The sequence below is a fragment of the Vombatus ursinus genome, unplaced genomic scaffold (genome assembly GCF_900497805.2).
Source record: "Vombatus ursinus unplaced genomic scaffold, bare-nosed wombat genome assembly UNPS02014817.1, whole genome shotgun sequence".
Classification (NCBI taxonomy): domain Eukaryota; kingdom Metazoa; phylum Chordata; class Mammalia; order Diprotodontia; family Vombatidae; genus Vombatus; species Vombatus ursinus.
In genome coordinates this window covers 13,204,817-13,219,273 of record NW_020954595.1, presented here as the reverse complement: position 1 = coordinate 13,219,273, position 14,457 = coordinate 13,204,817, and the positions used below count along the sequence as shown (strand labels likewise).

At 51.6% G+C, this 14,457-nt stretch overlaps 1 protein-coding gene across 1 annotated transcript in view; it reads left to right on the top strand.

Moving 5' to 3' along the window:
• Positions 1–11,590, top strand: part of STAC (SH3 and cysteine rich domain) — a 68,945-nt gene extending 57,355 nt beyond the window's left edge. The window contains exons 8-11 of the mRNA XM_027835932.1: positions 779–867; positions 5,208–5,259; positions 5,353–5,490; positions 9,797–11,590. Of these exons, the coding sequence (XP_027691733.1) occupies positions 779–867; positions 5,208–5,259; positions 5,353–5,490; positions 9,797–9,895 (378 nt within the window). The 3' untranslated portion in view covers positions 9,896–11,590. The remainder of the gene's footprint in view (positions 1–778; positions 868–5,207; positions 5,260–5,352; positions 5,491–9,796) is intronic.
• Positions 11,591–14,457: the final 2,867 nt, after the last annotated feature.

The window sequence follows — 14,457 nt, the reverse complement described above, 5'->3', positions numbered from 1 at the left end:
GGATGGATGGATGGATGGATGGATGGATGGATGGATGGATGGATGGACAGATGGATGAATGGATGGATGGATGGATGGATGGATGGATAGACGGATGGATGGATGGGTAGATGGATGGATGGATGAGTAATGGCAGAATGAGTGAGTGAGTGAATGAAGGAATGAGGGAAACACCAGTTCCTCAGTCTTGGGTCCCGATATCATATCCATACCAAACATTGGGCAGGAAACAGCTCAGAAAAGGGTTATTCTCCTGAAAAGACTAGAGAACCTTCCCTCCTCACTCTCCAGCAGATACTCATCCAACAATGTTAACTGGCCCTCTTGACCCCAGCCTCTACCCCACCCCTTGGACCCCAACCATCTGCCTTACCAAACAGCATCTTGGGAACCTGCCTGCTCATCTGATGCCAAAGACAGGCCCACCTGCCGGGTCCTCCCTTGACCTACCAGACATCCATTTGGGGGGCTCTTGTCTAGGGGTCAAAGAAGAAAGAACTGCACTGATTCCTGGGCACTTTGGTCTCTTTCTGCATCAGACGAGCTTCCTTCCCTGGACCCCCCCTCTGAGCCAGCCCTTCTCATTAGTGAGCATGTGGGGCAGGCGATCATGGCAACATCACAAATGGTGAGAGTGGAGTCGCGCCCAGGGAACAGGGGTCTGCAGTAGGGCAGCCTTCGAGAAGGTCTGATACCTTCACACTTTGGGGGGAGCACCCTGAAAGGAAGGGGCACCCACACTCCCATTCCCTTCCCTCTCTTCTTTCCCATCTCACAGGGACCTCTACACAAAGACACAGCACAGACCAGCACCTACGTTGCCTTGTACAAATTTGTCCCGCAGGAGAATGAAGACCTGGAAATGAGGTAAGACAGGTCCGGCTTTCCCGGGAAGAAGGAAAAGCCAGCTGACTGGGTCTCACCCACAGACCTGAGCTCATTCAGGACTCACATAAATCACCAGCCGACCCAAACCAAAGCTACCTTAAGCTTGAGAAATGGTGGACAAAGCAGCCCCAGCCTCTGGCACTGCGGGAGGGACCCTGAACGGCAGGGAATTCTGGGCAGCTTTCAGCCCCATGAAGCCCAGTGGCCCATAGGCAGGTCAGCACTGACCACAGAGCTTTGGGGCGTGCTCATCTCTCTGTGGCAAGCCAAAAGCTGTTTTCCTCTTTTCCCATCAAGACTAGAAGATATGAGTAAGTCTCATGAGAAGGTTTATGGATTTTCCAACCATGTTTCTGCAGGAAAGGGGCGATTCTTCCAGGCCAGATGGGCCCCTCTGGGGCTTGTCCTTTCTTCCTCTGAAGATAATGGGAAGTTAATTAGCAATTAAAGCTACTGAAGTGCTCTGCTGGTGCTGGCTTCTGGAAAAGTGGGGCATGGGAAAATTCCCTCCCATGCCGGTTAAACTCCAGCATCCTCAGCTATGTCACAAACCCTCCCCACCCCCCACCCCACACACACCCCCAGGTCTTGGCCAGGGCTTCTCTTTGATTCTTCAGATGGAGCAGTGTTCAGAGCATCCTCATTATTCACCCAATCATCCCCATTCTCTCTCTCCTCCCTCTCTGCCTCTGTCTCTTTCTCTCTCTCCCCCTCCCCCCCTCTCCTTTCTCCTCCCTTCCTCTCACACTTCATGTCTTCCCTCTGGTAACTACCTCTTCTCTCTGTGACTTCCCCCAAGCTTCTCAGAAGGAGGGTCACTTTGAGGATTCCTGAGGTCCCAAGCCCTCTTGTCACCAACCTCTGTTCCATCAGATAAAGGTGAACTCCCACTGGGATAGTCAGAGGTGAAATGTAGTAGCCGCCTTCTCTGAAATCAGGCCAGTTGCTGCTGTTGGCTTAAGGGAGGATCAGGACTGCTGACCTAGAGGATGGAGCAGCATCGTTGGTGGGGTGTGGAGGCCTCTTGGGGCTCAATGGCCCTGGAGATGACTTGTGTGGCCATGACTGAGCTCCCTGCACCAACGTGTGATTTTAGATGGAGAGGGCGCTATTAGGCAGCAACATGGTCCTGGCCCTGGGAGATCTCTCGTCTCCCCTCTGTGCCCCAGCTGAAGCCCAGGACTCACTTAGAGACCCTGAGATTTCTGTTCCATCCTACTGACCCCTGGTCTAAGCAGCCGTCCCAGAAGTGGGAGGAGATGAGGATGGGAGATCTCGGGGGACAGAAGAGACACCCCCTCCTCATTGAACTCCAGCGGCTCCCTATCACCTCCCTGAATAAATGCAAAATCCTCTCCTGCCCTCCCAGCTGCCTCCCTTCTTGGTCCACTCCATGCACTCTATGATCCAGAGACGCTGACCTGCCGGCTTTCCCTCACTGACATCTCCCATCTCTGCGCCTTTGCACTGGCTGTTCCCTGTCCCTGGACACTCTTCCTCCTCTCCTCTGCGTCTCAGTTCCCCTGGCTTCCTTCAAGTCTCAGCTCAAAGCCCACCTTCAGCAGGACTTTCCTGGTCTCTCCCTCCCCCAGTGCTAGTGTCTTCCCTCCATGTGTCCCTCATCTACTCTGCGTGGAGTTTGAATAGACCTATGCATGTACACTTTTCTCCCCCATTAGAATGTGCACAGTTAGAGGGCAGGGACTGGATTTGGACTCGGGAATTTTTGCCTTTCTTTGTGTTCCCATCGCTCAGCACAGGGCCCACCCCTTAGCTGTTGCCTGATTGGCCGACCCTCTCACCGTACGACCCAATCTTTCACCCCGCGGTCCCCAGGACGATGTGCCCCCATCTCCCAGCACACACGCTCACACGCGTTCCATCTCGTCTTCTTCATGAATGATGGCGGTGGTAGCCGCTGGAGCTGACTGAACCGAAGGCGGGCTGGAAGTAAATAACCTACGTGCGGACTTGGGTCAGTTTGCATGAATGTAGATAGTCCCGCCCAAGCATCTAGGAAGCTTCCCCGTGCCGGTTCAGGCCTCGTGGCACCTCATAGAGATGTGGAGGCCTCGGCAAATGCTGGAGTTAGCACAGAGGAGCAGGGGATGAAGGCGCAGCGCTGAGCATAAGAATGCACGCTGACGATGTCTGGGATTTCTAGACAGCCTGAAGGTCCTTCTCTGCATGCATTGTCTCCCTTGGTCCTCTCAGCAGCCTTAGGAGGTGGGTTCAATTATCCCCATTTTACAGATGAGGAAACTGAGGCTGAGAGGGGTTAAATGACCTGTTTAGGGTCACACGGGTACTGAGTGAATCAGGATTCAAACGCAGGTGTTACTGACTCCAGGCGCAGCATGCTTTGCACTGAGCCATCTACTGGCCAAACAGTCTTCCTCGGCTCAAAAAAGCTGACAGATCCTGCAACGGAGAGAGGTGATACCACCTTTGAAATCCCTCTTTATGGCAGCTGTCTCCAAAGATCTCAAAATGCATCATCAACTACATACATACAAAGTGCATCACCAATTACATGTATACAAAATACATCATTAATTACATGCAAAATACATACATGCATGCAAAATGCATCATTGATTACAAACATGCAAAATGCATCACCAATTGCATGTGAAATGCATCAGTTACACACATACAAAGTGCATCACCAACTGCATGCAAAATGCATCGATTACATACATGCAAAATGCATCTTCAATTGCATACAAAATGCATCAATTACATACATGCAAAGTGCATCATCAATTGCATACAAAATGCATCGGTTACACACATACAAAATGCATCTGTTACAAAATGCATCAATCACATACGTACAAAATGCATCATCAATTACTTGCATAAAAAATACATCAATTACATACATACAAAATACATCACCAATTGCATACAAAATGCATCAGTTACACACATACAAAATGCATCAATCACACACATACAAAATGCATCATCAGTTACTTGCATACTAAATGCATAAGTTACATACATACAAAACACATCACCAATTGCACACAAAATGCATCAGTTACACACATACAAAATGCATCATCAATTACACACATACAAAATGCATCATCAATTACACACATACAAAATGCATCATCAATTACATACATGCAAAATGCATCATCAGTTTCTTTGTCATGGACTCTTGGGCTCAGATAGAGACAGGCCTCACAAGGTACAACCTTCCTGGAGAGTGGCTTCCTCCAAGAATGAAGATGAGGCCACGCCACGTGGCTGCTCACCATCCGTGAGGCCTGCCCACCTCTGTATGACGTCTATCAGGCTCTTTGAGATGTGGCCAGAACAAGAAGTGCAGAGGATGCCAGTCGTGGGGCCCATCCTGTGGATCTGGAACCAGCTGCCTCCGCCCCCACCAGGACGGAGCCCAGAGGTCCACAGCAGTTCTTCCTCCTAGAAGCGATCATCTGAGGACTGGGCCCTCATTGGCCAACCCCCCGTATTACATGGCACAGACTCAGGCTTCTGTCCTTCCCACCCTGTTTCCAATGTGATTTTTATGTGAGCTCTTTGACCCAGTCCATCCAATTGCTGCAGATTCAGGTTGAATTTACAAATAGACACCTAGGAAAGGAGGATTATTCTAGTTAATTGATGGACAAAGAAACTGGAGGTCCCCCATTCCATCACGCGCACCCTCACTCACATTCACACTCAGATCTTCTGGTGTCAATCCAGTGGGTAGGGAACGAGAACTCCCCGGACCAGAGCCGTCACTGCATTCCTGCTGGGCAAGGTGAGCCGGGGGTGCTGCAGAAGAAAACCAGGCACCTTAGTCAGCCAGCCACTCCAGCTCGGAATGTAATCCTTGCGCTGGTCAGGAGCTCCTGCACCAATGTCTCCTGATGGCTCAGTCTCAGTGGGAGGCTCTTTGCCCAGAAACTGCTGGTGCCTCAGCAGATTTGGCCAGCTGGAAGGAAGCACTGGCCGATCCGTGCCCTGAGATAAACACCCAGGGCCAGAGCTAAGGAACGCATCTTGTAGTGACCAAAGCCCTCCCAGCCATCTTTCTAGTACTGGAACAGCTCAAAAACATGGCGCTTCCCGGACATCCCAAAGTGCAGCGCTCCATCATGGCTCAGCGTGCCCAGGGTGCTGCAGATCTGCTGTAACAGTGGCTATGAATTAGAAAGAGACCACAGCGAGTGGTCAGCAGCATTAGCTGCCAACTGGCCACCAGGGTCTTTGGGCGGACAACAGGCAGGTCTGGTAATTTTCTGAGGTCCTCAGCCTGTACCTCCTAGGTCCAAAGGCCTTTCTCTCTTTCCTTCCAGGCCCGGAGATGTGGTCACACTCCTCGAGGATTCCAATGAAGACTGGTGGAAGGTGGTGTATTTCCATTCCATTCTTTTTCTGGTCATTGGCTGTATTTCTCAGCAGTCTGCAGGAGATGGCTTCATGCTCCTCTTCACTTTGCAGGGGAAAATTCAAGACCGAACTGGGTTTTTTCCTGCCAACTTTGTTCAGCGCGTGCAGCCAGAGGAGAAGATTTTCAAGTGTGTCCAGACCTTCATTGGCTGCAAAGAGCAGGGACAGATCACTCTGAAGGAGAACCAGGTGAGTGAATAGCACAGACCCCCAAGAAAGGAGGCCCCAAGTTGGTGATCTGATCAGTAGATTTAGAACAGGCAACGGATGATGGTGGTAATAATAATAATAATAATAATGATGATGATGATGGCTAGCATTCAGAGTTAGCGCTTTAAGGCTTACAAAGCACTTTACAAACATTATTTCATTTCATCCTCACAACAACCCTGGGAAGGAGGTGCTGTTATCCCCAATTTACAGGTGAGGAAACTGAGGCAGAGAGAGGCCAAGTGACTTGCTCAGGGTCCCACAGCTAGTCATCAGCTAAGGTCTATTCTGACCCCAGGTCCAGCTGTCCACCTACTGTGCCCCCAAACTGCCTCTCTGAATGTCCAGAAGAGTTTTCACCTCCAGAGCAGTCGTCTGGGCACATTAGACATTTAGAGGTGAGGAAGGCAGAGTGGTGTCTTGGGACCAGGTTGTACCAGAGTCAGGAGGAGCTGGGCTGGAAGCCCTCCAAGGTCAGCTGCTTAACCTCTGGTTCTCTGTGCCCTCTTGGGTAAGACCGTACCTCCCTCAAAGGGTTTTTGTGAGAATTCAGTGAGTGAAGAGACACTGTAGACTCATCAACCATCGGCATCCTCAGCCATCATCCCCGAGCTGCCACCACTGCTCCCAGCAGCCTTGGCCTCAGGCCTCAGGACAGCCCTTCCAAGGCAGCTCAGAGGAACACAAAAGCTAAGGGCCGGCTTCTCTTGGGAATGAAGCCCCTCCTACCCAGCTCACCCACCCAGCTTGGCTCTGAGTGACACTGGGGGCTTCAGAAAGGCCCCCCTCATCACAGGCCCCACAGTGCAGACCCCTGAGGGGATCCTGACCTGGTTGGTGCGGGGATCAGCCCTGAAGACAGCGCCCAAGGAGCCCTGGGAAAGGAAAGGCCAGAGCTGAGACAGCTCCCTCCTCCTGCCTTCTCGCTTAGTCTCTGAGAGCTCATGGCTCTGCATGGCCCCTCCAGACCCTGGCTCCCCACTGACTTTCCTCTCTGGCCAGGGACAAACCTTAGACAGCTATAAACGAAGGCACATTGTGCAGACTTTGCATCTCTGCTCTGGTCCACCACCAGGCCCTTTCAGTTTTCCTCTCCCCAACACATCAGATGCGGAGGCAGTGGGATGGATGAGTCACCTGCTCTGATTGCCTTCCTTCTTTTCCCCTTGAAATTTGCAGCTTCACGTCCCATGTTTCCTTCTCAGATCCCCGCTTCCCTCCACACCTGTCCAGGCCTCTCCTTGAGCTCAGCCATTGGGAGCAGGTTGCCTGTCTGTTTCAGGCAGATCTTGGTTCTCACAGGTTCATCCCTTTGCCCAGCCACAAGTTACAGACGCAGGGAGACAGTTGTCCCCGAGCCTGGGGCTGCCACAAAAAGGAGGGGTTTGTCCTTGTGAGGCTGTGAGAGCAGAAACAGGCAAAGCCAAGATGGAGAGCTGGGCATGGTGGTCACAGTGCCACAGAGGGAGCAAGGTCTGCAGAAGGAACCCAGGGAGAGACTGGGAAATGGGGTCGCCACCTGCTCTTGGGAACCAGCCTCTATGGGGTTCCGTCTGGATGCCGAGTGGGTCATCATAACCAGCAGAACAGACTCTCCCTGTTGTGGGCACAAAGGGAGCTCCACCTCCCTGCAGGCAGAATCCCCCCTGTCCCTCTGTTCTGGGTCGGGTTCTCAGGACTGAGTCTCAGAGCCTAACCTCGTTTGCTTAGGGGAGGATATAGGGAGAGAGAGGGTCACGGCAGGGGTTGACGCGGCCTTGGGGAGCCGCCTACCAAACCTGCCCCAGCTCCACCTCTTTGGTCCTAACGAGCCCAACTCCAGGGCCCAGCACCGCTCCTGCCCTCCAGAGACACCAAGTCATTTCCTTCAAATGGTTGCTATAGAAACGCACCAAACTTTTATGAGGAAAAGGCTTTTTCATCACAGACTATCTAGAAGCTTCAGGTTTTCCCAAATTGCTCTCCTCATGATATTGAAATAAGCAGCAAGAGCCTTTGGGGTTCAGTCGGTTCTCTCTACCGTGCAAACAAAACATCCTTTGAATATCCCCAGTTTTCCTCAGAGCAACCCCAGCCCCTCCACTGGCTGAAGGCTTCAGTGCAATTCAGTTTAGCCAAATCCAACACTTACTAAACCCCTGCTCTGCACAGGAGACGGCGCTTGGTGCTGGGGGTGCCAAGGATGACATAGCCCGGTTTCTGCTCCTGGGGGCTTGCCTTCCGCTGGGAGAGGCAGGGGATGGCGCGTACACAGAGGAGTCTGATACATGGGAGAGTGTGGTGGGACCAGGGGGACATCCCAGCCGAGGGCTCTGGGCAAATAGAAGGCAGGAGGGATGAGAGAGGGAAGGAGAAGAACTCAGCCTTGGAGGAAGTGAGGCCCATGGGGGCGGGGGCAGAGGAGGTTATCGGAAGAGAACCCCCTTAAACAGAAAAGCAAATGGCGAAGGGCCAGAGTGGATTGCCGCAGCATCCGTGGCCTCAATTCTTCGGCCACGGTCCCAAGGAACACCGTTGTGTGAAGGAGCTTCTCGGAGCTCAGATTTAGAGCTGGTCAGTCGGTCCAACATTTTTACCTTGGCGCCGAGGGGGAGAGCACTTACCCAAGGCCACACTGGTAGTAGAGACAGCCAGGGGCCCTGACTCCCCCTCCATTCCCTGGCCTCCCCACCCCAGCGAAACTCACAGACTCTGGAATGGGTTTGAGGCAGGCACCCAGGGAGTAGAGAGAGAGCCGCCCTCAGGCGTTTAGAAGAGGGGGTGGCTGGGTGGCCTTAGGCAGGTCACTTACCTTCTCAGAGACCCTGGGCGGCTCTAAGGCTGCAATTCATCCGCACTGGTGGAAGACAGGCCCTGCCTCCGTCTCTCCATTGTCCTTTGGCCATGCAGCATCCCCAGAAAAAGACTGACGTCAAAGAGACAGGCCTTTGGTGCGGCATCAGAAGGAGGTCACCCAGAGCACTGTGCATTTTCCCCAAGGCAGGCCAACCCACCTTCCTCCTCCTGCTCAATCCTGTGCCCAGCTCCGCCCTGGGCCCAGTGTCTGGCCACTGTCTGCTCATTCACAAGTTCACAAATGAAACATTTTCCAATCTACCACTAATTTGTTTTCACAGTATATTTTTTAAGAAGATTCCAACCATTCAGTAGAAAATTTGCATTTATAAGCCTATAATAAGAGTAATTTTGAGGGAGGACTGTACATCAGTGCCCCTCATACTGCTAGGCTGTGGATATGCAGCAGCTGTTAGTCAATGGCGGGCACAACCCATCTCTATTCTCTCTACAAGAGAGTCAAAGTGGTTCATGGAACCCACAGATGGCGGGCGATACTTGAAATTAGGTCGTGTGCCTTAACAGCCTTTAAAACTTAGAAAATATCCCGTTTAAAATTCAAAAAGGGCAGCCATTCAGGCCGAGGGCCACAGCAAAGTAATACGAAAAGGAGAGAACACTCAGGGGTGTTTGAACTCCCTTCTGAGCTGTCCAGGCGCATCCATGTGAAGATCCCCTCCAATTATTGGGTCAATCCATCGAAGGTTGGTAAGGTGCCATGTTATGTGGTCAGCCCTCTGCAGGTGAAAGGGCGAATGACACTGCTCTCTCTCAGCTGCACCCTCTCATTGTGAGCAGCTCTAGTCCCAGGCCTCCCCTCCACCCTCTAGAGAAGGTCCAGCCAGTGTCCAGAGGACCATTCTCCAGGTCTGTGAACATTCTGTGGGTCCTGGTGTGGCCTAAGCTCAAGCTGCCCCCCACCCCCGGCAATCTTCCTCCTGAACCTGTTGGAGAATTCCCTTTCTTGCCCACAAGTCAGCAGGGGCAGGAGATGCTGTTTGTTGATGTCCGCTGCCCCACAGCTCACCCATAATATTAACCCTTCACGGAGTGTGCCACCCCGTGATTTCTAGCCTTCCTGCATCACCACAAGAGGTTGCCGAGGAAGGCAAGGTCTTCCAGATACTGAGCATTGATAGAATCAGTGTCTGAAAGTGAGGAGGGGAGAGACTTCCTCTCTCCTGCCGAGGTCAGAGCCCATCGGTGCACAGACGTTTACATCACTGCTCTGTAGGAGGAGAGGGACGGGCTGGAGTAGCTCCCTATTTCAGTCATACTCATGTGAATTCGGTTCCACTCACCCCCCCCAAAGTCAAGGCCACATGCTGTGAGCTCTCTCTTCTGGGCTTTTCTTCTCCCATCCCTGCAATGTCATCCTCTGCACCAAATGGTGCCCGGAGGGGGCATCAATCACTGAGCCTCCCTTCTTCCTCCTTCCCTTTGAATTCAGATCTGTGTGGCCTCAGAAGAAGGAAGGGATGGCTTCATCAAGGTCTGCAGTGGCCGAAAGAAGGGCCTGGTGCCTCTGGACATCCTAGAAAACATCTGATTTCTGTGCCCCACTTTGTGCAATGAAAACCTTGGCTGGCAATGGCCAGCAGCCTCTTCCTGTGGACACTGTCGGTTCTGATGACACCCAGAGGACAATGAGAATGTGAATGCACGCGCACGCGCACACACACACACACACACACACATACACACACACACACCAGGCTGTTGAGCAACAATGAAATGGCAACAGAGCAGAGAGTTTGTTGAGGAAATGTACTCAGTCTACCACTGGGTGTGAACAGAGACTGGAAGAATTTGGGAGAGGGGGCCAGGAAGCAGTTGGAATATAAACATACTTGTCTAAAAGAAGCCTGTGTGTCTGAAGAAACCCACTGGTGCCTGAGGTGACCCCGTGTTACCTGGGACCCAGGCAGTCGAATCTGACCTTCTCTGGACCAAGCACAGTCTATGTTTTTGGTCCAGTGTTACATGAGTCCTAGCTTTCTGTCCACAGAATTAGTCAACCAGTATAGCATTTTAAACTGTGGCCAGCCTAAGCAGGGATTGGAGCCCACCAATGTGAGAGACAGCTGGGTCTAGAATCTCATTATGTTATCAGATTATCAGGAAATACAGTGACCCACTAGGGTCCTCTCTCTCTCTCTCTCTGTCTCTCTCTCTCTCTCTGTCTCTCTCTCTGTCTTTCTCTCTCTTGCTATGATGCCTTGATCTTACACCCATCAAACCCAGAGGAGACACCTGTCCCAGCAGGTCTCTACTTCCTTCCATTTCTGCTTTTCCCCACAAGTAGAAAGAATTACATGAGACAGATTTGGAGATTCCATACATCCAGTGGTGGTTGGGTGAAGGGAGCCTATTTACTATCAAAAAGAATCCGTTTTCTTCTTTCTCCTTGGGTTCAAAGCTGGGCAGCCTCCCAGGGGCCATGAGGTGGGTGGTCAGGGCATCTGATGAAATCCACTTTCATTTCCAGCACTCTCACCTCCATTTGTCAGAGAGTCTAGCACTCTTGTGGGGTTCTTAGGCCTGTCAAATTCAGAGATCAGAGTCAGGGGTTAGAAGAAGCCCAAATCTGGGGTTGCCAAACCAAAATTCCTATTTCCCTAGGACCATTTACTATAATCTTCCTGCTGGGGAAAGGAGACGCTGCCATCCCTCTTCCTTCAGAATCCAGGGGGGCCCATTTAGTGTTTCCTAGGAAAAAAAGACCTGACTCCTCTTCCCTCCCCCCACCCCACCAAAGGCTATACTTCCCATGGATGCGCTGTCCCAGAATGTCCCCCCCTTCGGTCTCCTCCTCCTTGTATTCCAGCTCAATTTGTAGCATCTAGCTAAAGATGGAGAAGGTGAACTCTAATTCGCAATGGCCTTGAAATCAATGTCAGTTTGATTTATTTTGATATAAAGCGATTAACGTGATTGCCCGGCGGCTTCTATCCTGCCCACTGACTATCGCTTTTCAGAACCAAAGCCTGGCTGTCTCCAGTGATTTCTCTTCTTTATTATGGCCTGGAACTGAATAGGGGATGGGGAATGGGTGGGAGGCTTCTCATTCTTTCTTTGGATGCCTTACCCTCAATTCTGAGACAGCCCCCTGAGTGCCCTCCTTGCCGAAGACGAGAGGTGCAGTAGACGGGTCCAGGAAACACATGGACTCTCTCAAAATGGGATGAGATGCATTTGCCTGAAAAACTGAATGTCTGAAGACCAATGCTGTTTGTCTCTAACTCAGTGTTCTATTTAATAATAAAAAATACCCCTCGGTATGAGAACCTGGGTCCTGGTTTCTTCCTGAATGCCAATGGGATATACTTTGGGCTGGTGGCCAAGAGGAGACCAGGCTTTAATGGTACCATCACGCCTGCTTTGTCCTTCTCTCTGTCTTTCAACAGATGAGACCCATCTGGCTTCCAGGGTCACTCACCCAGGTGGTACGTGGCAGGGGAAGGATTTGATTCTGGGTCCAGGGCTCTTTCCACATGTCTCTATGAGCACATCCTCAGCTTCTGGCTCCACCAGCGGTGGGTGTGGGGGGAGGTGGGTGGGAGTAGCCAACATGCTCAGCCAGGGAGGGCCTGGGAAAGAACATGGCCATCCTCTCCTCTCCCAACTGCCTCTACTCTTTACCTATAGCACCCCTTGTAAGAGAGTGGGGGCCTGTGGGGTCTCCTGGATGCATGGACTGCATCCGACAGTATCAGTCACAGCCCATCTCTGCCTCTGCGTCTCTGTAGCTGCTGGCCATGCCTTCCCTTGAGTCCTCCATTCAGAAGGCTTTTCCTCTGAGTCTTTCAGCACCACATGAATCCCAGAGCAGCCCTCAGGCTGTCCACCTGTGGTCCCAACTTCTTGCCACATGACCAGCCCACCTCTTTTTTGAATTCCATATGTCCCTGAAACTCTCGGATACCACTTCTCGTGTCCAAGTCATGAGATGGGCAGAGAAGCTGAACCGAGTGAATACTGAGAGAGAACATGGGAAGACAATGGAATAAAGGACTCCTTTTATGGCTAAGGACACCAAAAGCCTGGTGATGCTGACCTAGTGGGCATTCCCACCCAGCACTAATGGAGCGCCACAGTCTCCAGCCTTGGAGAGAATGACAATCTACCTAGAGTGTGGAAGCCAAGCTTTGGGGGCTGTGCCTTTCATGAGTGAGCTGGGCTGGTCCTTGGAGACCCAGGCTAATTCTGGGCCTTCCCAACCATTCTTGGCACACTTCTGCAGGCCCTTAGTGTCTCTCCCGTTGGGATGCATGGTCCTGGAGAATAGGGATCATTTATCCTTTGTCTTCTTCATAACTTTACTCCAGTACCAAGCACTCAGCAGGTACCCCATGAATACTGAGTGATTAATTAATTGCTTCCTGCAGAGCTTCTAAGGATGAGGAGGTGCTGAGGAAGCGCCAGAGAATGCCAGACTTGCCCAGCCAGTGCGAAGGACTAGGGATTGATCAGTGTCAGCTGTTTTTTCCTTGTCCGTTCCCTCAGTCTGGGATGCTCTCATAGAACCGTGAGCCTAGTATGAGAACATGGCATCAGCCATAAAGAGAATTCCACACTTCCTGGACCAGTTTAACTTACCCTGAAATCTAGTTTATTGAATAAGCAAACCAAGAGATATTATATTCTCTGCTCCCATCAGTCAACTGTGTGGATCTGAGGATGGGGTACAGCAGCAGAATGGCTGTCTCTGGAATCAGAGAACCTCTGTGACCTCAGACAAGTCCCTTTGCCTCCCTTTGAGGAATTAGGTGGTTGAACTCTGGGACCCCCGAAGCTCTTTCCTGCTCTAGGTTTCTGATCCCCGTCAAAATGTCACTTGTAAAAGCCCCTAGCTCTCTTCTCCCATTTCATCAAGGAGACCTTTACTTCCTCTGCAACACACCTGCCTTAAGGGTAGCAAAGCTGCCCATGGTGCCCCCTTTCACATAGCACAAAAAGTGATCCTTCAGTCAGAGCTTCTGAATGGTATCGTGTGGTGCCTGAATCCTCTGCGTGTGCTTGGCTCAGGCTAGCTGCTTAGTGCATCTTCATCTTCTGATGCTGGTGGGCATGACAAGTCAAGGCATGACCCATGACAACTGGGCTACAGGATGGGATATCACACAAGAAGCAGCGTGAGGGGCATCCCACAGGGCATCTGTGACAAGGAAAGCCAGTGGGCTGGTCTTGGGGAGAAGCCTGGGGCCACAGGGCCACAGGCTTGGGAAGCACCAGCCTGATGGAGTCAGGAAGAGAACTCAGATCCAGTGAGGGAGATGGAGAAGGGCTGGTTAGGGGGTAGAAGCAGACCCACAGGGGGTTTTCCACAAGCTTCAGTCACAAAGCCCCCAGGCAAGGATTCCAGGAAGACGCCCACCTTGGCATTGTCCCAGCAGAAGAAGGATGGTTCCTCCAAAAGCTGGCCAGACAAGAACTGGATTAATGAGCCTGGGACAGAGGATCTCAGAGGAAGGCTGACCCTAGGTGACATCTACCTTTACCTGGTCCTGCACAGGAGCACTAGTGATAAATGCATAGAGCCTCCATAGTATCAGGAAACAAATGAGGCTATTAAAACAGAGGAACATGTCAAGATGAACGGCAGATGCTGGCAGACTGTTACTCAAACAGACAATGAGGAGAGCCTGGAATCCTGACGCAGCCCAGGAAGGAGGCAGACAGACAATGGCAACCCATTGGGCTATTGACCAGGGCAGCCATGCTCATCATCATGGGACAGCGCAACTGAGCTCCTGAAGGGGATGGATTTCGGCCAGCATCTCATGAGTTTGACTTCAGCAGATCCCAAAATGGGCACAAGAAATTTGGTGTCAGTTGGTACCGATGAGCACTTTGACAACCCCATTTCCATAACTGGCCTGTGCCCCCCCTTCCCCCTACCAGAAAGACCCACATGCCCTCTGGCTCTGATTCACTGTCAGGGACTGAGTAAGGAGAGTGACCAAAACCCTTCATCAAACCAGCTCATGGGAGTGCCCCTGGGCTATAAATTCCTTAGAAAAGAGAGGGAGAGACAGACAGAGACAGACAGAGACAGAAAGGTAGAGACAGAGAGGAGAGACAGACAGACATAGACAGAAAGGCAGAGAC